This window comes from Aspergillus multicolor (genome assembly GCF_047715735.1).
Source record: "Aspergillus multicolor strain CBS 133.54 unplaced genomic scaffold BDW74scaffold_10, whole genome shotgun sequence".
NCBI classification, from domain to species: Eukaryota; Fungi; Ascomycota; class Eurotiomycetes; order Eurotiales; family Aspergillaceae; genus Aspergillus; species Aspergillus multicolor.
This window is the reverse complement of record NW_027395961.1, coordinates 148879-167486: the sequence shown is the minus strand read 5'-3', so window position 1 is coordinate 167486 and position 18608 is coordinate 148879. Positions and strand designations below refer to the sequence as shown.

Genomic DNA, 18608 nt, shown 5'->3' with positions numbered 1-18608 from the left:
TTGAACATGGCCCAGTCCGGGAGTGGCTTGAACCATCCACTCATATATAGATTCAGCCTGCTACGTCTATATCCGGGGAACACCCCCCTCCGATCCCATGGATATCCAGTTCAGGATCACCGAAGCGTTGTCCTGACATCCTAGATTTCATCTACTCGGTTGATGATACGCACAGCTTGTCTAATCCGTAAGAGTTCTAATTGAGCTGACTTCCTCAGATAGAAGTGACACCCATTTTCCCTGCCTGCCAGCTATGGGTCTCCTAAACTCAGAATAAAGAGGATATTCGACATCAGACAATCCATCCCGCCATCTTGCCCGGACTCCTGGGACCGGATGGTGATCATACAGTAGCTCCGCCCAGCCTCAACTCCAAAGAAGCCTTTCCTGAAATGTTCAATACAGTGGTCCGTCCCTGACGCCATAAAGTCCCACTAGCCGGGCGCTTCTTTCGTGGTTCGCTTTCCAATTTCGACAGGCCTGCCTGAAAGTTCCACGTACAGTCATTCACACCTGATATAGATGCATGTGAGACGTGATCAGTAAGGTGCATAGCCTCGTCCGCGGCCACGATAACCGCCACGATAACCTCCACGAGGGAAACCTCCACGTCCATACCCGCGGCCGCGACCACGACCGCGTCCCCGACTGCCCATACCAGGGAGGTTGGTGCGCTTGGGAACGACCTGCAGACTCCGTTAGTAAGAAATGCAATGGGATATTTCCGTAATGTATCCTCACCTTCAAATTTCTGCCCCGGAAGACGCTCTCGTTCAAAACAAGAGCCTGCGCCACCAAACTTGGCTCCGCGAACTCTACGTAGGCATAGCTATACCACCAAGTTAGCGCGTTGTCCACAGTCTAAGAAGACAGAGGAATTGTCCTTTGCCAACTGCGTAGGGCTTGCGGGATAGCACATACCCTTTAGGTTGGCCTGTGAATTTGTCTAGAAGGATGGTAACACGATTGATGGAGCCACAGCTCTGAAAGTGCGCTTGGATTTCCTCTGGTGAGGCGCCGTAGTCCACATTGCCGACAAAAATACTCCGGGCATCAATGTCCTCCTTGTCTTCTTTCAGGCTCTCGGCTTGCTGGTCGAGTGTAGCTTGCATTTCCCGTAATTTTGCGGCTTCGGATTCCATCTCAGCAACCCGTCGTTTCATGGCCTCAATCTCTTCCTAGGCAACCGATAATATTAGCCCGAGTCCGCATATCTAAGCTCCCGAATGCTGCCAATCGGCGCGCAACAAACTCGAGCTCCTTATTTGCCGCCGTTTCAATACCATCCAGTAATTGAACATACCTCATCGTCACCTCCCTCTTCGTGAGGCGTCTCCAGGCGCTCATCCTTGATTTCAGCCTCCTCGGTAGTCATTTTGTGTGAGAATTCTGGCGATGTTGCTATCCTCTCGAGTCACGGGTGTTCTGTAATAAAGCGTGTGCGGGAGCGGAAGCTCTCCACCTTTCGAGTTGCGGATTGCGGCAGTAAAATGTCTTAATGGAGAGGAATGTAGACGCCAGCCGGGCTCTGATTAGTTCCAACCCGACGCAAGAAAGGATTTACGTCTTAAAGGGCAGTGTCTTGAGAGTGGAAAAATGAAGAGGATACAGAGGTTATCTTGTGAAATATGATGCTTGTTCGATCAAAGCCGAACACCACAATTCCTATATCAGGCTTAGCGTCTTTTTGTCATCATAGCTCTTGGGTCTTAAGGGATTGCATCACTGTACTTGGATAACGTAGGGCTTGCGCCTGACAACATCTTTTTTAGACATTTGTCAATGGACTATAATATATATTGTTTGGCTTAGAATTCTGGTACTCAGTAGAGACTTGGCTTGTAATATTACAGTGTGAGAATTCTTGCTTCTTCATGCATTAAAGAAGTAGAAGGTGATTAAGGTACACAGATAATGGCTATATTTAGTCATTGTTTAGACAAAGGAATGCGACGTGGCTTAGACATAACAGTCAAATATTGATTCGTGAGCATTAAAAGGTCATAACGCAGTCGGTATCTATATGATATATACAGGGCAAGCGTGAAAGGATCGTTTCATGAGGATGAAACGCTATTTTTGCGATAAGAAACTTTCTCCACAGCAACATTTTCAGCGCCGTTGGAATCTGTCTTCAGCTGGTAGACATAGAGCACAAGAACGTCACCTTGGATCTGTTTGGCGTTAGGATGGTTGTTGTAGGTTTGTGTTGCGCAGAAAGCATGTAGACTTACATCCATCAAGCAGAAACTTGGCGTCGGGTCCTCTCCCTCTGGCCAGTATCCAGTGCTAAGAGCCCCAGTTGCGCTACCCGGGTTCACGAAAAACCTTCCCTCAAGTTCAAATGCTTCAAAGCGATGTGTACCACCCCATAATAGTATGTCTACATCCATTTGGCGAGCAGCAATTAGTAGCGCATCCGCATCCCCCGGTGGGATGATTGTGTGGCCATGGGTAAACCCAATGCGAAGACTTCCATGGGTTACAACTTTCGAGAGGGGTAGATTGGGAGAGTCGACATCAAAATCGCCTTTGACTAGTTGCAAGTCAGGCGCAACTTGGCGAAGGAACTCGAATGTACTGCGATCGGTCAGGTTACCCAGACAGAGGATTTGGCCGATTTTCCCTGGCGTAAGAAGCTTCCGAAACTGCGATAGTGTCAACAAGAGGACGCCGCGAAGAGGTAACCGGAGATGATGCGACGCGGCGGGTTTATGAATACCTTTGCCGGTAGATCCTAACAGCAAGTTTTAGCACAATTCAGTTGATACCAGGAAACTTCTTCATATACGTACTGGAGCTCTGTCAGGGATAAAGAGATCGCCGATGACCAGGACAAGACGCGAGGTCATTCTGAGAAGAGTGAATGGGTCAAGGGCCCATTCCACGAATAAACCTTTTCAAGGGTAGAGGAAGGAGTTCCAGTGAAAGAACCTGGAGGAGCAATGAATAACGTTTGTATGCGATCCAGCCGTTAAACTTGCTGGTACCTAGCGATAACGGTGAAGCTATCGCGGGGAAAGCTGGGTCCGTCCGATCCCCAGCCAGGTCTTAGCCCTGATTAGTCAGCTGGCTTCGACCGCAGAAGTACCCGTACCGATATTCTAGATCATCAGACAATAGATTTTGACTGAAGAGAGAATACCTTATAAATCATCAAGAGACCGAATATACTCCGTTTATAGCTGACACTGTAGGAGCACGAGCATTTTGATAGGGCAGTATCGCTGTAAGGTAGAGACTAGAGATAGTACATAGAATCCGGCTTACTGTAGGTATGCGGTGGAGAAGTACCCATGTAAATGTATGCCGACCCGGCGGCGCATTATACAATTATACAATTCTATTGTGCTTTACTGGGTATCAATGATGAATTGCTGTCTGATAGGCAGATCAACCAATGATATGTACACTTTAGGTAATTGTATCGTATACTCCGGGGAAATTGACCCTTGAGCCTCTTTGGGCAGAAGCCGGAAATACTGCCGAGTTCCTGGAAAAAGTCCGACGTCGGGGAGAAAAAGAAAGGAGGAAAGAGTCAGCAGGGGTGGAGTCGCCTCCTGGTCGCGAGATTTAATAGACTGCCTGAACTTTTTTTCTCAGTCAATTCGGATTCTGTATCTGGGGACAGCCTATAGATATACTTTGTATACAACCGCATACATCATCATTATTGCTTGTGAAAGTCACCGGCCCGAACAGACTCTCCGGGGATCTCCGAGAGCACGCTCGTTGGTTCAGTCCTCCATCTCAATTCCACCAGGACGAATTCCCCGCGGGTCGAGAGCCGACCCCTCGGGAAACTCTGGCGGCCACACGGACTTCGCAGCGCCTGAGTCTGATTTCCAGACATCTGGATCAGAGACTCCCGCTGCCTGAGCTTAATACTCCCTTCTCGTCCGAGAGAATCGCCCAAGCCCCAGACGACGTCGAATATAAACCCCTCGACCGCTCTGCCCCTCCTACGACCACCGCCGCTTCCCAACCCTCTGCCAAAATGTCGTCTCAACCCGCTCACCCCACATTGCTCATTCCGGGCCCCATTGAATTCGATGATGCTGTCCTTCAATCCATGTCCCATTATGCGTGAGTTGGCCTTATCTTTTGCAGACGATCGAACTTCACTAACTGGTGCCTTATCAGCGAGAGCCATGTTGCGCCCGGCTTTGTGAAGGTCTTTGGAGAGACATTGTCCATGACCCGGAAGCTCTTCCAGTCTACCAACCCCGCGGCTCAGCCCTTCGTCATCTCCGGCAGTGGCACCCTGGGCTGGGACTTCGTTGCTTCTAACCTCGTCGAGAAGGGCGAGAATGCTCTTGTCTTACACTCTGGATACTTTGCCGACTCGTTCGCCAACTGCCTGCAGACCTACGGAGCCAATGCCACACAACTCAAGGCGCCTATTGGCGAGCGTCCATCCTTCGAGGCGATTGAGCAGGCGTTGAAGGAGAAGCCATACAAGGTCATCACAATCACTCACGTCGACACCTCCACTGGAGTCCTGAGCGACATCAAGACGGTGGCAGAGATTGTTCGCCGTGTCAGCCCTCAGACCCTGGTGGTCGTGGATGGCGTGTGCAGTGTTGGCTGCGAGGAAATCGCCTTTGACGAGTGGGATTTGGACGTGGTCCTAACCGCCAGCCAGAAGGCCATCGGCTGCCCTCCCGGTCTTAGCATTCTGATGTTCTCCGGCCGGGCAATCGACACCTTCAAGACCCGCAAGACCCCTCCTTCCTCATACTATTCCTCTATGGCCAACTGGCTCCCCATCATGCAGAACTACGAGAACAACAAGCCCTCCTACTTCGCTACCCCCTCCACCCAACTCATCCACGCCCTTCACACTACCCTCTCCCAGATCACATCCAGACCGATGTCAGAGCGCTTCGCTGTCCATCGCCAGGCCTCTGATCGTGTCAAGGCCGCCGTTGCCGAACTCGGCCTGCAGCAGCTGGCCTCCAAGGTCGAGAACCAGGCTCACGCGATGACAGCTATCTGGCTGCCCGATGGACTTGCCCCGCCAGACGTCCTCCCGGGACTGCTGAAGCGCGGCGTTATCTTCGCCGCGGGCCTGCATAAGGAAGTTGCAACCAAGTACATCCGCTTCGGACACATGGGTGTTAGCATTACAGACCCTGCTCGCGGTGACGTTGAGAGGGCCATTGTAGCTCTCAAGGAAGCCATTACCGACGCGAAACAAGCTAAGGGTCTATAAACGGTGTGCTGGAAAATATAAGGTAATATTACAAGAGATATGAATCAAAACTACATTCAACTTCATCGTTAAAACCGTAGGAGTGATTTATCCCAAGACAACGTAGATCCATCGTAGAACTCTCGAGCCCCGTCCGATACTTCTTAACTAGGAGATTAGCGCTAATATCAGGCAAGTGTTCCCGTCGTGCTGGCCCGCTGGGAGTAGACCAATATGTATAACATGGAACCTAACTACGATTGCATCTGCGGAGAACAACAACCGAATCGAGGGGCGCAGGTACTCGGGAAGCTCTGCTCGGCGCTGTTAATATACTTCTAAGACGAAACCAGACGAGAACGACCAGATGCAATTAATGTAATAAGTCATTGATCGTCGAGAAAAGGGGTATGGAGAAGATAATGATACTGGTAATGCTAAACACTCGTCATGCTTCAAATCAACGGAGCCAGACTCTTTACAATGCATTAGGTATGTGAGGTATAGTAGAGTGGGATATCAGAGATGAGAAGGGTATTAAGTAGAGGGTGAAGTTCTTGTGTCCACAGACAGGGTGTGTTGCTATAGAGCATCCGCTTCTCCTCTACGCAAGGCTAGGAAGGCCCTAACGTCAGTGACGTATTGTAGGGCTTCCAGCATAGGGACCAGATGAAGTAGACCGTTGTCTGTTGGGTCATTGATCCAACCCTCAATAGGGATAGCGTTGTCTGCAAATCTACGTTAGTGGTCGCTCGAGATAGTCAACCAAGTATTCTTCATACCTTCATGGAAGACATAGCTCATTGGACTGTTGTCCAAGATCATGACTCGACTTAGATCCGGCTCAACCGAGCTGAGGTCTTTAATGTAAGCACCATTCCGGAATGTACAGTGTTGCCGGTAGTACCGGGCTTGAAAGTATTTCCGCTCCTGCTCCAGCCAGTCGATGACTGGATCGGCGTACTCTTGCACGCTTGCTGTAAAGACAACTAGTTTATACCATTTGGAAATCTTGCGCAAGAATTCGTCGCAGTGAGGTCGTTTGTGCACATAATATAAGATGGGATGTTGAGGTCCGAGAGTGGTAGGGGGTGCGCCAGGTGACAGGGCAGTTGTCATTGGTGTAGCTAGTTTGACTTCAACCATGTGGCCGCTCGACATACGGCCTCCCTTGGCAAGTGAGTGAATGAGGGTCTCGTCCAAGTCTAGAACGAGCGTTTTCTGCGGAATCCTGGCGTTTCTGCTAGTAGCCGTGTACGACGGAAGACGGGATGGGATGAGCGGCCGAGGGGGTACCGGAGAATGAGGATATCGCGTGACCAAGTGAACAGAGGGAGAGGCAGGAGATTTTAAACTATCGGGATCGAGTGACTCTGGTCTGCCATTCCGCGATGACTGGTCGAGGTCAGCGCTCCGCGCTCGTCGCTGTCGTTGTCGCTGCAGAGCTTCCTCATTATTGAGCTTAATTCGGATAGACCTCCGGGGAGCCGTCGCATCTGATATTGATTCTTCGCTCGATGTTTTCTTGGCGGCACGAGGTCGACTAGTCGTAAGTCCTTTCATGGCCCGACGATCCCCTTCCGACTCCGAAGTACTCGATGCAACAGAATCGCGGGACGGGTGAGTTCGCAGCTTTCTAGCAGAGCCGGAGCGACGCTTGCCTTCACCGTGAGCACCAGTTTTGATAGATGTATTCGAACTACTTGAGGACGAAGACCCGGATATAGAGCGTCGGAGCTTTCTCACCGGCACCAGGGGCGAGTAGCTCCCATTGTCGTCTCGAAAGCTTTGAGCTACATAAACACCCGGTGAAACCAATGTTTCCAAGATGAACTTGATAGTTTCGGTAACTGCTTCTAGGAGCCGCTGTGCGATTAGACCTAAGGAGCTTCTGGTAGCAAGTGTAGAGGGGCTTGTTGGAAGCCCTCGTAATAACGGCGACTTCTCGTTCAATGTATACTCGTCATGATTGACATCCTCCGGCGATTCGGGCGTATCTTCGTGGCTCTTTTCATCGGCATCAATTGCATGAAAGTTGCTTTCGCTATAGGACCGGAACTTGGCCAGATCGCTCGGGGCGATCACAGGCGACGCATCCCCATGGGAATGGGATCGCTGGCGGCTGCGCTTCGAATTCGAAGTCTGGCCGATGACTCGAGCCGACAGGATATTCAGCGAGTTCATCTTCCGATGCCGCCCACGGGTGTCGGAGCTGGCGCAGGGTTCTGTGGCGCGATTCGCGGCAGTCAGTGATCATAGGATCATTCCGGGGGCGCCAGAGAGAACAACGAGCGGGGCCAGAAACCACTAGGAGTGGAATCCCTAGGGAAGAACGCAAACTGTTCGACCTGCACCAACCTCAATGCGCCAGTTGACAGCCCGTGCTTCAAACCACGGCTCCTCCCAGCCCTGGGTTTTTGGTGGGCGGAACGGAGAAATAGTAGGTAGGAGAGATCGAAAGCCGATGGACAAGTAGAGATCGTAAGGGGTGCTTAGGGGGCGTGTAGGAGGATCGGATCGAGCAGAATAAGTAGGAAAAGGGACAGATTAGCCCAAACCCGAGGGGAGCAGTCAAAGAGGAGTAAGGATGGGGAGTCGGCAGTGAGAGACGGTACGATCGATTTGCTATGGGGATGACGGCGGGCGGTTGGGCCAAGCATAAGCCGCCGCTGCAGCTCCCCAAAATCAAAGGCGGGCAAAAAACTCCCTTCCATCGCATCCCACCCGCCGTCTCATTTTACCCCTCCGCGCCAGATCTACTTTCGCTTGGCTCCACGCAGGTTTCTTTTGCGTCTGGAGCGACCGAGCCCTACGCGTCACAAGCTCAACAGCCCGAGGAAGCCCGAGGTGCGTTGTACAGGTAAAATTTCCCGCGTGTCGCTCATCCTGAGTCAGAGTGCCGCTAACTCGATGTACAAAGGACTCTATACACTCAACCACCGAATTTGCGTTAAGAATCATGCCGGCCACTTCTGCACCTTTAACGCCGGGGTTGGCGTCGTTCTTAAAGTCACTGAAGACTAACCCAATTGATACATCAATCGATAATTTGATCTCGTGCGTTCGGACTTTCTTCTCTGCCGTTCGGCCCACCAGTACTGATGAAGTGAAGATTACTCAAACGAAGACAAATCCGACACTCTAGGTCGTGCGCAACTGCGACTGCCTATCTCCTGCGTAGCGTCATATCTGCGTGCAGGACGAGCGATGCCTCAAAACTCATTGAACGTGTGCAGAGTGTGGGAAGGCGACTGATAGCCGCACAGCCCAGAGAAATGGTGGTCGGAAACATCGTTCGGCGCGTGCTTGGGTTAATTCGAGACGAGGCAGAAGATGATAGGGATGGAGACTTTAGCTTGAGCGATGCCGGCTCTGAAAGCCAACCGCAGACACCTCGCGGGGGAGACGGTAAGCCCCTTTATTGCCTGCGAATGGAATCCCGAGATTGACATACATAATGAAGACCCCTCTGATTTCCACGGCTCGGATCGAGGCGCCTCGAAGCCCATATCTTCTCTAGCCAGCCACCCAGTTTCCATGTTCAGTCTGCTGTCTCACCCAGAGCCCGAAACCTCATTGCCTGGTACGCCAGCGACTGGCTCACCGTCTGGACGCTTACCCGGTCACACCCAGAACAAGGATATTCGCGCTGAAGTCTTGGACGGGATTAGCGAAATAATTGACGAGTTGGGGCAGGTGGACGACCAGATCGCGGCCTATGCGCTTGATCACATTCACTCCAACGAAATTATCCTCACCCATACTTCGTCGACGACCGTACAAAAATTCCTCCTCAAGGCCGCCCACAAGCGGAAGTTCACAGTCATCCATGCTGAATCATATCCCAACAACCACGAAGCAACTCATGCGACGGTCAGCGGCACTGCTCCTAGCGACGATGAGATCCTCAGCACCGAGTCGTTCCAAAAACCATTGATCGCCCACGGGATTACTGTCATTCTTATTCCTGATTCAGCCGTTTTCGCCCTCATGTCTCGCGTGAATAAGGTCATCCTCGGTACACATTCCGTCCTCGCCAACGGCGGCCTCGTCGCTGCGGCAGGCACTCGTGTCATTGCCCGCGCCGCCAAGGTACACCAAACGCCGTGCGTGGTTGTCAGCGGTGTATACAAGCTCAGTCCCGTATATCCCTTTGATTTCGATTCCTTGATTGAGTATGGCGACTCAAGCAAAGTCATTGGCTATGAGGATGGCGATTTGGTGGACCAAATTGACGTGCAGAATCCCCTGTACGACTACGTTCCAGCGGAATTGGTCGACCTCTATATCACCAACTTGTAAGTCATCATTCTCCTCTCCCCTTCCGAAATGGCATGCTAATCCTCAATTAGGGGCGGACATGCGCCATCATATCTATACCGTATCGTGTCCGACCACTACAGGAAGGAAGACATCAGTTTCTAAACAGCATGACTATGAGAGATACGTTGAAAGAAAATAAACTCCAAAGCCTTTTCATCGTGCTAAGCGACTCAAAAGATCGGGGCTGGGCCGCATAGGGAGGCAAAATAAGAATATCTGGATGGAAGGCAATCCCACAATGATACCAGGGTAGAGGAAGTTCTTGAAAGATCAAATTCGAGGTAGGCGGCCATGAAGTCATAACATGTAAGACAAGAGACCCGGACTCGAAAATTGTTCTAGGCGTATTGGTGTTTGACAGCACTAGGAGCGCTACCGCCACCCTACGTATGTAGATGCAAGAGGTCTTTGAAGAGTTTGTTGATTTTAGGGCCCTCCCCAAGGAAAAAAAATCATGGCGCCGTCTTTTATGAGAGTATAAATCGTAGTAACTGCAACGGTTTTGCAGGTCATCCATCCTGAACCATAATTTCCAGATTCATAGACCATGCCTCCCGATGTTCAAAGGAAACGGGCCCAGTCGACTTCTTCTCGGATATCATTCCAGCACCATCGCTCGTCGTCCTTCTCGTTGAAGCCGTTTACGAGCGGGGCTTCTCCTTCTTCTCCTTCCACAGAGCCATCAGACCGACACCAGAGACCTTGACGACCTTGAAACGGACACCAGGAATATCACCCTTGGCCTTGCCCTTACGACCGAAACCGGCGAGGAGAACTTCGTCGTTCTCATCGATGAAGTTCAAGCAACCATCGTTGGGGACTGCAAGACATCGTTAGTTTCCATTCCTTCAAGAGCCGTTGATTTTGTATGCATCCGATCTTTCCACCTATTTCATTCACGAAGCACAGCCGAAACACGAAAAAGGAGTTATAGAGCACCCACCGAAAGCAGTGACCTTCTTGCCGTTCTTGATGAGCTGGACCTTGACACACTTTCGGATGGCGGAGTTGGGCTGCTTGGCCTCAACACCGACCTTCTCGAGGACGATACCCTTGGCGTGGGAAGCACCACCGAAGGGAGAGGACTTGTAGGCGGTACCGAGGAGACGCTTCTTGTAGTGAAGATCGGCCCAGCGGTTCTCACGACGGGTGGTCGCGAGCTTGCGGGCGGCGTTCAATCCCCTAGGCTTTCCCTTACCCATGTTGTCGGATTATGTTGAGCGGACGGCGTACTGTGCGGAGTCAAACGTTAGAATTTCGACGTACGAGGAAAAGTTGCGGGTGGTTGATCTCGATGCCAAAGCGGAATATGTAACGTCGGAGATGGATGCAGATTTCGCGGATATGAAGTAGGATATTTCTCCAGTGCTGTATTTGGGCGATAACGGACAAACAGGACCAATGCGCACTTACCGACTGATGGATATGTGCCGGACGGCTGGTGGTGGTTGTCGAGAGTCGAAGGGGTCGAAGGTTCCTTTCACGGCCGGCGTCTCGCTAAAGTCGGGGGGAGGGCGAAATTGTTCTGCTGTGCGTCTCCGCCCTAAACGGCAGCTAAGCGAGTCTCCGGAACGGAGAAACATGCCCCGCTTTCCGATATCGATTGCGATAAGGACCCATAACATTGACGTACTGGACTCCGTACTGAAGTTAGTACTGCAGCTGCCTGTCTTGTTCTTGTTCAATCTGTATTTGGTACGATGTGAGACGATAGCCGGCAAGTGCTCAACAAGTTTCATCTGTCCCGTCCCGATGGACACCACTCTCACCCCGGACGCTCCAAGAAAGGTGAGCTCCCAACGTCTTCCCCCTCCAGCCCTCTTCCAGGGTCCACCGTCCCATAATGCGTCGAACCTGTCCCTTCAACCGCCTGTACCTACGGTAGCCGCTCAAGGGAATGGCCACACCCCCTCGCAAGTCCCGCTTCTGCATCGCAGGCGCTCGTCGCCTAAGCCTCTCGATGCGTCCGGACTTTCACCGTTTTTGTCCCGCACCCAGTCCAGAGGCGAGGTAGATGGCTCCGATGCGCTCTGGGAAGAGATGCAGAGTGCCCTTTCCGACGTTGAAGTCAGCGCAGCGGTTCGGGGCCATGTGTTCGGAGAGAGACACTCCGAAGCACTAGAAGATCTGCGAACGAAACATCTAAAACTTGCGCAAGCTTGGGGGCGAGATGAGACTGAGGATGCAAGTGCTGGCTCGAATACTGCTATTGCAGGACCTCCTTCTTTGAGGAGAGCTTCGCGTGCTGTGGATGATACCTCTGGGGAGACAGATGAATCTCCGAAAAGACTGGATGAAGAGACCGAGAAGGATATCCAGCTCGCTCGGGAGAGACGAGAAGCAAACGATCGTTACTTTGACCGAGTCAATAACAGTGTCCTGGACGTCGTTGCAAAGTTGGAAGACATCGCGCAGGCCATGCGTACGATGGAAGCAGAAAGCAAGGACATCTGGAGTGAGGATGACAGTTTGAGCACCGCTACGAAGTCTACGGTTCCTACAGCTGGTTGAGGGGTTGGCCGATCGCGACCACTTACATGACTTACACTCGGCTACGCTGCTACTTACGGAGTTCCTATTACCCATATACAACGCTTTGAATCGCCACGTGGGGGCATCCGCGAAGCATTTATCCGCTATGCTCATTGTCTCTGGGCGAGTGGCATACTCGATTCGAGGTCGTCCGATTCTAGCTGAACGTCGCATGCCATGGATGCACGAGTTTGGAAGTTTGTTTCGTACATGTAGCGCCTATGTCGACATCATCGAAGCGACTCTTTCACTGTACAGAAAATATATACTCAAAATAGTACATATCATCAACGCTAATCGTACAAACCATTATGGGTATCAAAGAAACAAAATTGCATACTTCCCACCAGACCCATCAGTGACATTCCCGCCCCAATTGACCAAAAGGTTGTTAGGTCCCTACACCGGAAAAGATCACTCCCTCTTGACAAATCTGCTCACACCGTTCCAACTCTCCACAGCCATATCCCGTACATCCTCCCACTGAGCGTTATATGCCTTCCTTGCCAGCGCCCGCACTTCTTCATTCCACCGATGTTTGAGTTGATCCTTCACTGCGGACCGTGAAGGAGCTAGCCCTTCTGTAGACACGCGAGGCTCATCATTCTTCGGAAGCAATCGCCGGTCATACGCGCCTCTAGATGAAGCCAACCAGTTGATCGTCCTTGTTTGTTCGCGAATGGCGGTTTTCTGCTCTAGACGGATGGAACGGTGGACTTGGATTGTAATGTACAGGGCCGATGTTGTGAGCGCAAAGCCGCTGAACTGTTCTTTCTCGTTAGCCGAGCCCCCTCGATTGATAGATAATTTGCATACAAAACCGGTGAAGAAGCCCATGACTATACTAGTCTACGAGTTCCGCAGTGGATATGAAAAATGATACAGAACTATAGACTCGGATTCGGGGAGCAGCGGCAGCGGGACGGTATAGATCAATCCGACGGTGTTGTATTGACGAGAAGAATAAGAACGCAAGGACTCAAATCAATGATTGATGTAGGGTAGGGTTGTCTACACGACAAGTTGAAAGTTGGAGCTTCGGTCTGTAAGTTCTGCGGATACAGATAATGCTTGCCGCATTCCGATTGGCTGCGGAGCAGAAATTGAAATCCTTCAACTTCCACCCCGGGCATCTCGAACCATCACGACAACAGCACCTCCAACCACTCTACTCGTCCCTCCGGCCGCTTCTCCACTACCCGAATTGCCCCTGGACAGTCTATCTATACTGGTTGCTCGCATCGCCTTTCTCATAAACGTACATTCATCCTCATTCTGCGCCTAAAGTTCTAAATCCCCATCATGGCCGGAGGCGCAGCCAAATACCGACACCTGAGTCGGAAATCCTCACACAGACAAGCTCTCCTCCGAAACTTGGTTACATCTCTCTTCAAACACGAGTCAATCACGACAACTTTTGCCAAAGCAAAGGAAGCTCAACGACTAGCCGAGAAGCTGATCACCTTGGGCAAGAAGAATTCTGAGACAAGTCGGAGGACGGCGCTATCTACATTCTACGTATGTAATTCCCCTAATGGCCGCGAGGCACCCCACGTCACAGGGTTTATTCGACGCTTACTAATTGGATTGTCTTGTAGACGCCGCATGAAATCCTCCCTAAACTATTCGGCCCCCTCCGTGAGCGCTACGCGAACCGCCCCGGCGGGTACACAAGAGTCCTGCGAGTCGAGCCGAAGAAGGATGACCAGGCACCCAGCGCCATCCTAGAACTCGTTGATGGACCCAAGGATATGCGCTTTGCGCTTACGGCGAAGGCGGTCGCAAGACGACGTAGCCAGGGACTTGAGACGCTGAACGAACTTACACTTATGAATGTACGCAAGGTAACACAGTTCCGGAAGGATGGAGTTGAAGAGCTGGAGAGAGCAATCTCGCGGGTAAAGCTCGATGAGATCAAGGCGCCGGTAAAAGCAACGGCAACGAAGAGGAATGGAAGCAATGCTGAAGCCCGGAGATCACCAGAAGAACGCCTTTAGGCTCGATGCGGCGTTACAGGTGGATTATGATTGTTGATCATCCTGCATATTCAGTTAGCATTTCATGTATTTATAAAATCAGTTGCTGTTCTTGTATAAATAGCACTATGTGATACTCATTTCTGAACGTTCATAAATATGAGCATCCCAATGCTGTAGGCTCTTTCGATACTAGAGAAATACCTGACTTATGACGCAAACAAACTTGACGGGCTCTGATGAACGTTATGCAGGCGGAAATCATGCAAAACCATGAAAGTAATTTGTCTTCCCAGGGTACCGCAAACACCTGGCCACTAACCGACCTTTAAGTCGGGCTAGAGCTACAAGGACGGATACGAAGGGATACCATGGCCGCCCTTGCACGATGGCAATCCATATTTGTGTATTATCAGTCTGGCGTCTTGATACGATTCACTAAAGGTTTTTGTCTATCTACCACTATGAGTATTGACAAAAAAAAATACAGCCGCCACCAATCATATAGTGACCGTTGGATTCGAGCCATATTCGCAATGGCGTTGTGGCCTCAGGGCAGCTCGTTATTGACTTGGGCGTGACACGCCAGTGTCTCCTGAAACAACCAACGGACCGTTCTGGAGATGTTGTATTGCGTTGCTAGAATATGAATGATTTGCTGAGTTGACATTCCGATGCTTCATTTCAAAGTCAGACGGAACTTCCGATGGAGGTGGTTTTGGTGGTAAATGGGAGGGTGTCCCCCATTTTGCGATCGAGTCTTTGCCTCCCGGCAACGGTCCGCGATTGAGATTGGTACCGACCTGTTCCAGGTTCTTGCCGTTGATATCTGGGTAACCGGCCCATTGGGTTTGGGCACTTGACTGTATGTTCGTATATGATCCCACGCTCGACGGGCTGTTCTTGTTTGAATGTCGCACCGGGCCAGCAGTGCTACCAGGTACAAAAGAGCGAGTTTGAGGATTGAAGTGAGATCTGTTGAAGCTACCCGGGAGAGGGTGCGAGCCGGAGTGATTGGACAAACCAGTATTCAGTGCCTGACCTGGATACTGGGTGTAAGGATACGACGTCGTAGGCAGCGGCTGCGTTTGATAGGTTGGCCAGGGAACCAGAGCTTGAGGCTGGTTCCGTTGAGTAGTTTGTGGATACGCCCCCTGGTAAGGAGGTGAAGACCAAGCCGCCGGAGTACCCTGAAACTGCACATTGTTGGAAAGAGGATAGTTGTTTAGTGGTGCAACAGGCTTTGCTGAGGTCATCGCAGGGGACTGGTTGACTGGATACCCTGTGTAAGGCATTTGCTGGGCGGACGATCCAGTCTGCCAGGTACTGCTTGTACCCATTTGAGGAGATACAGGCATCGTATATGGTGACGCAGGGTTCATACTGACCTGCCCATGGTACATCATGCCGTTCTGGCTAGGTATGTAGCCCCCCATATTGTTTGGTACCACGCCAGGCCCAACCATGTAGGGCTGGCTTTGGAAAGAAGGGTCCTGCATGCCCATGTTGTAAGGCATAGAGCTGTTGGCATACTGCATTCCAGGATAATACGCGTTGAACTGAGATCGAGCCTCGAAGCTGTCGTCGTGAGGTGTTTTTTGCCTATGCGTCTTTTTCCGTCCACTAGTGGAGCTCGACCTGGACATGTTCGTATTAGCTTCACCGATAACTTCTGGAGTCTTCGACTCTGAAAAGTCTCGAAATATCCGCTCCCTGGCTTCCTGGTACTTGGCTTCACGCTCTTCTCTAGAGAGTGACATTCTGTCCTTAGCGGGGGTAGCCCCCGCGGATGATCCTCCACGTTCTGCATCGTTACTACTATCACCAGCCTCCGATGTGGGCTTAGAAGGAGAGGATGAACTTGCGGCTATACTGCCCTCCGTGGACGGCCGTTCCCCATCTGTCCGGCGCATGATTTTCATGGCGGGCGGTGTAGGAAGCGGACCAGAATTTGTAGCAGCATGTATCAGGGACAAGGGAGTAGGTCTAAGTCCATCAGAATGCCACTCGATTCAGTTACACGGGACTTGGAGTCAAGGGACAAAGAAAGGAGGAATGTGAACTTACAGCCGACAAAACGGGGTTCGATGAAGCCGAACAGACGTGACATTATTGTCCACAAAATGAGTAAGATGATAATAATCACCCAGCTTATGAGCAAGTAGTCTACCAAATGCGTTTGAAGGTGGTAGTTCCAGTGATTGCTCCCTTGACAAAGTTGTTAGAGAAAATCACACAGATTGACGGGAAAGGATTACATAGACATACTTGGAGTTCTGTATAAAGCTCCTGACCTTTTCTTCTAATTGAAGTATTAGAAGGCGGTCTTTGGGAGACTTCATGGCTTCAAGAAGCTTCTCGTCTGGTTCTGAAGGGAACCCGTGTATGGGTCGACCCGAGTAAGGATCAGGGTTGGAAACAACAAAGTTATTGTCATCAGATTCAGCATTAATGGCACCGTTCGCTCGCTGTGAACCATCACTGAAGATAGAGATAGGGTTGTGAAGAGGTCCACGGTGTCTTTGGGCATCACGGAACCGAGCCCCAGAATCCGATCCAGTCAGCGAGTTTGGTGCACCGGACGCATGACCAGAAAGCGACTCTTCCTCGTCTATAGCTTGCACGCTGGCGCTGTCATCGGGGCGTAAAGAATCCTTTTCGTCCATTGCAAACGTAGTGACCGACGCCATGCTTTTAGAATCGAAACTTGTTGGCTTTGTTGAGGAACTGGAAAGGTGAGTACGGTCATCTTCAAATGAATCCTCGCGCCTCAAAGACCCGTTTCCGTGGGTGTCTATTGAGAATCCGCAGCCTTCGTGGGTTTTCCCTTCTAATAGGTCGACTGCTTGAACGGTTTTGGACAAATTGTCCATATCATGCTCGACGGCAATAGTCCGGGTGGTGATGGAAGTTGGGCTTTTACGGCTGGATGAAGCACTGACTGAGTTCTGCGGTTTCGAGAATGATGGCTCCTCTAGAGGCCGAGATTCGTCCTTTTCATCGGGTGCAGGTGGAGACTCAGATTTCAACGGTGGGGGCAAAGCAGCTATCTGGTACATATGTTACTAGATTGCCCCAAATTCCAGTTGAAATTGAATGTGCATACCTTTGCGAAGGACAGACGGTGTCCGTCGCCTGGAGACGTTGTCGAAGTCATAGTCTTGGGAGCACACTTGCTCCTAACAGGTTCGACTGGGTCCTTATACAGTGATCCTCGGGAAGATTGGCGTAAAGTGCGGATGTATTTGTATAGGGATCCCGACGGGGCAGGATCGTGCGAACGAGTAACGCTGTGCGGGATATCAAGACGAGACCGAATTTCGAATGGAGAAAATGCCACTAAGAAATCCCACTTCACACGAGCCAAAAAGGAAAGACAACATATCTTGAGACAACGTAATTCGCCATAAGGAAAGCTGCGGGAAGTTAGCCATGTTTTGTGCTTGCTGTATGGTCTACAGGAGGCAATTGCCTAGGACAACAGTATGGGCCGACTCCATGAGGTGATGCATGATTCTTCTAGGAGGTTAATGTACTTACACGATTGTCAAAGGAATTTGATCATGACTTTTGTCGCTGTTCCTAGTTCAAGAGGGGAACTACAGGTTCCCGGTTCAGGCAGAAAAGGCTCCAGGAAAGCGAGAGAGCCGTGGAGGAACGACAACTCTACTCCCAATAAAGCAGAAAAGCAGCTCGGTGGTTCGAATATGAGACGGGGAATGGGTTGCTATTCAAGTCTCCAAGGCTAGCAAGAAGAATGAACTTGACAAACTGACAAAGCGAAGCCAGATGAAGATCGGGCGCGGGCCTACGTTAAGGTTCGCTTGTCAGACTTTCGTGGGCCGCGGGATATGCTTAGCCGCGTAGGCCGCGCGCCTATCACTGGCACTCCACAGCATTCTACTTGAACAGCCGCGCAGAAAGAAGCAAAGTTGTTATACTCACGCTATTAATACTTTGAATTCAAGGGCTAAGCCGACTATCCGAACTTTGAAATTGCGACAAATTTGCATCTGATAAGTTTTGTGGATGAATCGTTATCGAAACGCGCCAGGCCTGCGAGGCCCTTCCAAGGCGACTGCCTCTACCCTTTGCCAGAAATGCTTGAAACGAGATATGTGTCCGTTTACAATCTGATCATCGCGCATACTGACGCCTTTCCTCACGTCATTACAGCTACGAGTGCAAAGTTACTGCTCAGGAACGGCCATACCTCGCCCGTCCCTCCCGCACCCAGCAACTACAGAACCCGAAACTACTCCCACAGCTGACGACGGATATCCCAAATGATGCTGTACACACGTAAGTAGACCACCATCTTCCGATAGAATGAGCCTGCTACACCATGAACGGTTTCTCATGGCGAGATTAGAAAGGGTACTGCAGCCGCCCTACTAGCGCAACGTGAAGAAGAGCGCGGCCGCAAACGTGAGCTTGATGAAGGAGACTCTTTGGACACCCGGGGCCAGGCAGCCAAAAGGACGCGTTCAATATCATCGGATTCTGCCAGCTCTATATCCACAATCTCCACAAATCGGTCTCGCTCGGGATCCCCTCGACGAAAGCGATATGCAGAACAACAG

The 18608-nt window shown here is 51.0% G+C and overlaps 11 protein-coding genes across 11 annotated transcripts; 4 read left to right on the top strand and 7 right to left on the bottom strand.

Annotated features, from left to right (window-relative positions):
• Positions 1-6: 6 nt before the first annotated feature.
• Positions 7-1612, bottom strand: BDW74DRAFT_151943 (polyadenylate-binding protein). The gene is made up of 4 exons (XM_073724284.1): positions 1304-1612; positions 922-1178; positions 742-829; positions 7-686 (listed from the first exon to the last, which is right to left on the bottom strand). Exons 1-4 carry the CDS (start codon positions 1373-1375, stop codon positions 540-542), a joined length of 564 nt encoding a protein of 187 aa, XP_073584473.1. The 5' UTR covers positions 1376-1612; the 3' UTR covers positions 7-539.
• Positions 1613-1958: 346 nt separating this feature from the next.
• BDW74DRAFT_151941 (vacuolar protein sorting-associated protein 29) lies at positions 1959-2997 on the bottom strand. The gene is made up of 4 exons (XM_073724283.1): positions 2796-2997; positions 2723-2737; positions 2235-2648; positions 1959-2174 (listed from the first exon to the last, which is right to left on the bottom strand). Exons 1-4 carry the CDS (start codon positions 2850-2852, stop codon positions 2058-2060), a joined length of 603 nt encoding a protein of 200 aa, XP_073584472.1. The 5' UTR covers positions 2853-2997; the 3' UTR covers positions 1959-2057.
• A 625-nt stretch (positions 2998-3622) lies between these two features.
• Positions 3623-5280, top strand: BDW74DRAFT_151939 (alanine--glyoxylate transaminase). The gene is made up of 2 exons (XM_073724282.1): positions 3623-4086; positions 4144-5280. The coding sequence occupies exons 1-2, from the start codon at positions 3998-4000 to the stop codon at positions 5213-5215; spliced, it is 1161 nt and encodes a 386-aa protein (XP_073584471.1). The 5' UTR covers positions 3623-3997; the 3' UTR covers positions 5216-5280.
• Positions 5281-5357: 77 nt separating this feature from the next.
• Positions 5358-7835, bottom strand: nemA (Nem1-Spo7 phosphatase catalytic subunit NEM1). The gene is made up of 2 exons (XM_073724281.1): positions 5977-7835; positions 5358-5922 (listed from the first exon to the last, which is right to left on the bottom strand). Exons 1-2 carry the CDS (start codon positions 7376-7378, stop codon positions 5777-5779), a joined length of 1548 nt encoding a protein of 515 aa, XP_073584470.1. The 5' UTR covers positions 7379-7835; the 3' UTR covers positions 5358-5776.
• BDW74DRAFT_12432 (uncharacterized protein) lies at positions 7480-8033 on the bottom strand. Its single transcript, XM_073722115.1, has one exon. It carries the CDS (start codon positions 7911-7913, stop codon positions 7581-7583), a length of 333 nt encoding a protein of 110 aa, XP_073584469.1. The 5' UTR covers positions 7914-8033; the 3' UTR covers positions 7480-7580.
• On the top strand, positions 8004-9842 carry BDW74DRAFT_12441 (translation initiation factor eIF2B subunit beta). The gene is made up of 5 exons (XM_073722118.1): positions 8004-8054; positions 8115-8251; positions 8307-8602; positions 8658-9492; positions 9547-9842. Exons 2-5 carry the CDS (start codon positions 8154-8156, stop codon positions 9617-9619), a joined length of 1302 nt encoding a protein of 433 aa, XP_073584468.1. The 5' UTR covers positions 8004-8054; positions 8115-8153; the 3' UTR covers positions 9620-9842.
• A 316-nt stretch (positions 9843-10158) lies between these two features.
• On the bottom strand, positions 10159-10719 carry rps23 (40S ribosomal protein uS12; the record flags this gene model as incomplete). Its single annotated transcript, XM_073726694.1, has 2 exons — positions 10159-10337; positions 10461-10719. 2 exons carry the CDS (start codon positions 10717-10719, stop codon positions 10159-10161), a joined length of 438 nt encoding a protein of 145 aa, XP_073584467.1.
• A 447-nt stretch (positions 10720-11166) lies between these two features.
• On the top strand, positions 11167-12245 carry BDW74DRAFT_12416 (DUF5315 domain-containing protein). The gene has a single exon (XM_073722110.1). It carries the CDS (start codon positions 11270-11272, stop codon positions 12026-12028), a length of 759 nt encoding a protein of 252 aa, XP_073584466.1. The 5' UTR covers positions 11167-11269; the 3' UTR covers positions 12029-12245.
• A 218-nt stretch (positions 12246-12463) lies between these two features.
• On the bottom strand, positions 12464-12886 carry BDW74DRAFT_177442 (MICOS complex subunit Mic12 family protein; the record flags this gene model as incomplete). Its single annotated transcript, XM_073728893.1, has 2 exons — positions 12464-12814; positions 12866-12886. The coding sequence occupies 2 exons, from the start codon at positions 12884-12886 to the stop codon at positions 12464-12466; spliced, it is 372 nt and encodes a 123-aa protein (XP_073584465.1).
• Positions 12887-13194: 308 nt separating this feature from the next.
• BDW74DRAFT_151932 (mitochondrial 54S ribosomal protein bL17m) lies at positions 13195-14178 on the top strand. The gene is made up of 2 exons (XM_073724280.1): positions 13195-13567; positions 13648-14178. Exons 1-2 carry the CDS (start codon positions 13352-13354, stop codon positions 14044-14046), a joined length of 615 nt encoding a protein of 204 aa, XP_073584464.1. The 5' UTR covers positions 13195-13351; the 3' UTR covers positions 14047-14178.
• A 114-nt stretch (positions 14179-14292) lies between these two features.
• Positions 14293-17815, bottom strand: BDW74DRAFT_151931 (putative R3H domain protein). Its single transcript, XM_073724279.1, has 5 exons — positions 17566-17815; positions 17132-17441; positions 16294-17075; positions 16093-16233; positions 14293-16011 (listed from the first exon to the last, which is right to left on the bottom strand). Exons 2-5 carry the CDS (start codon positions 17180-17182, stop codon positions 14589-14591), a joined length of 2397 nt encoding a protein of 798 aa, XP_073584463.1. The 5' UTR covers positions 17183-17441; positions 17566-17815; the 3' UTR covers positions 14293-14588.
• Between the last annotated feature and the right edge of the window lie 793 nt (positions 17816-18608).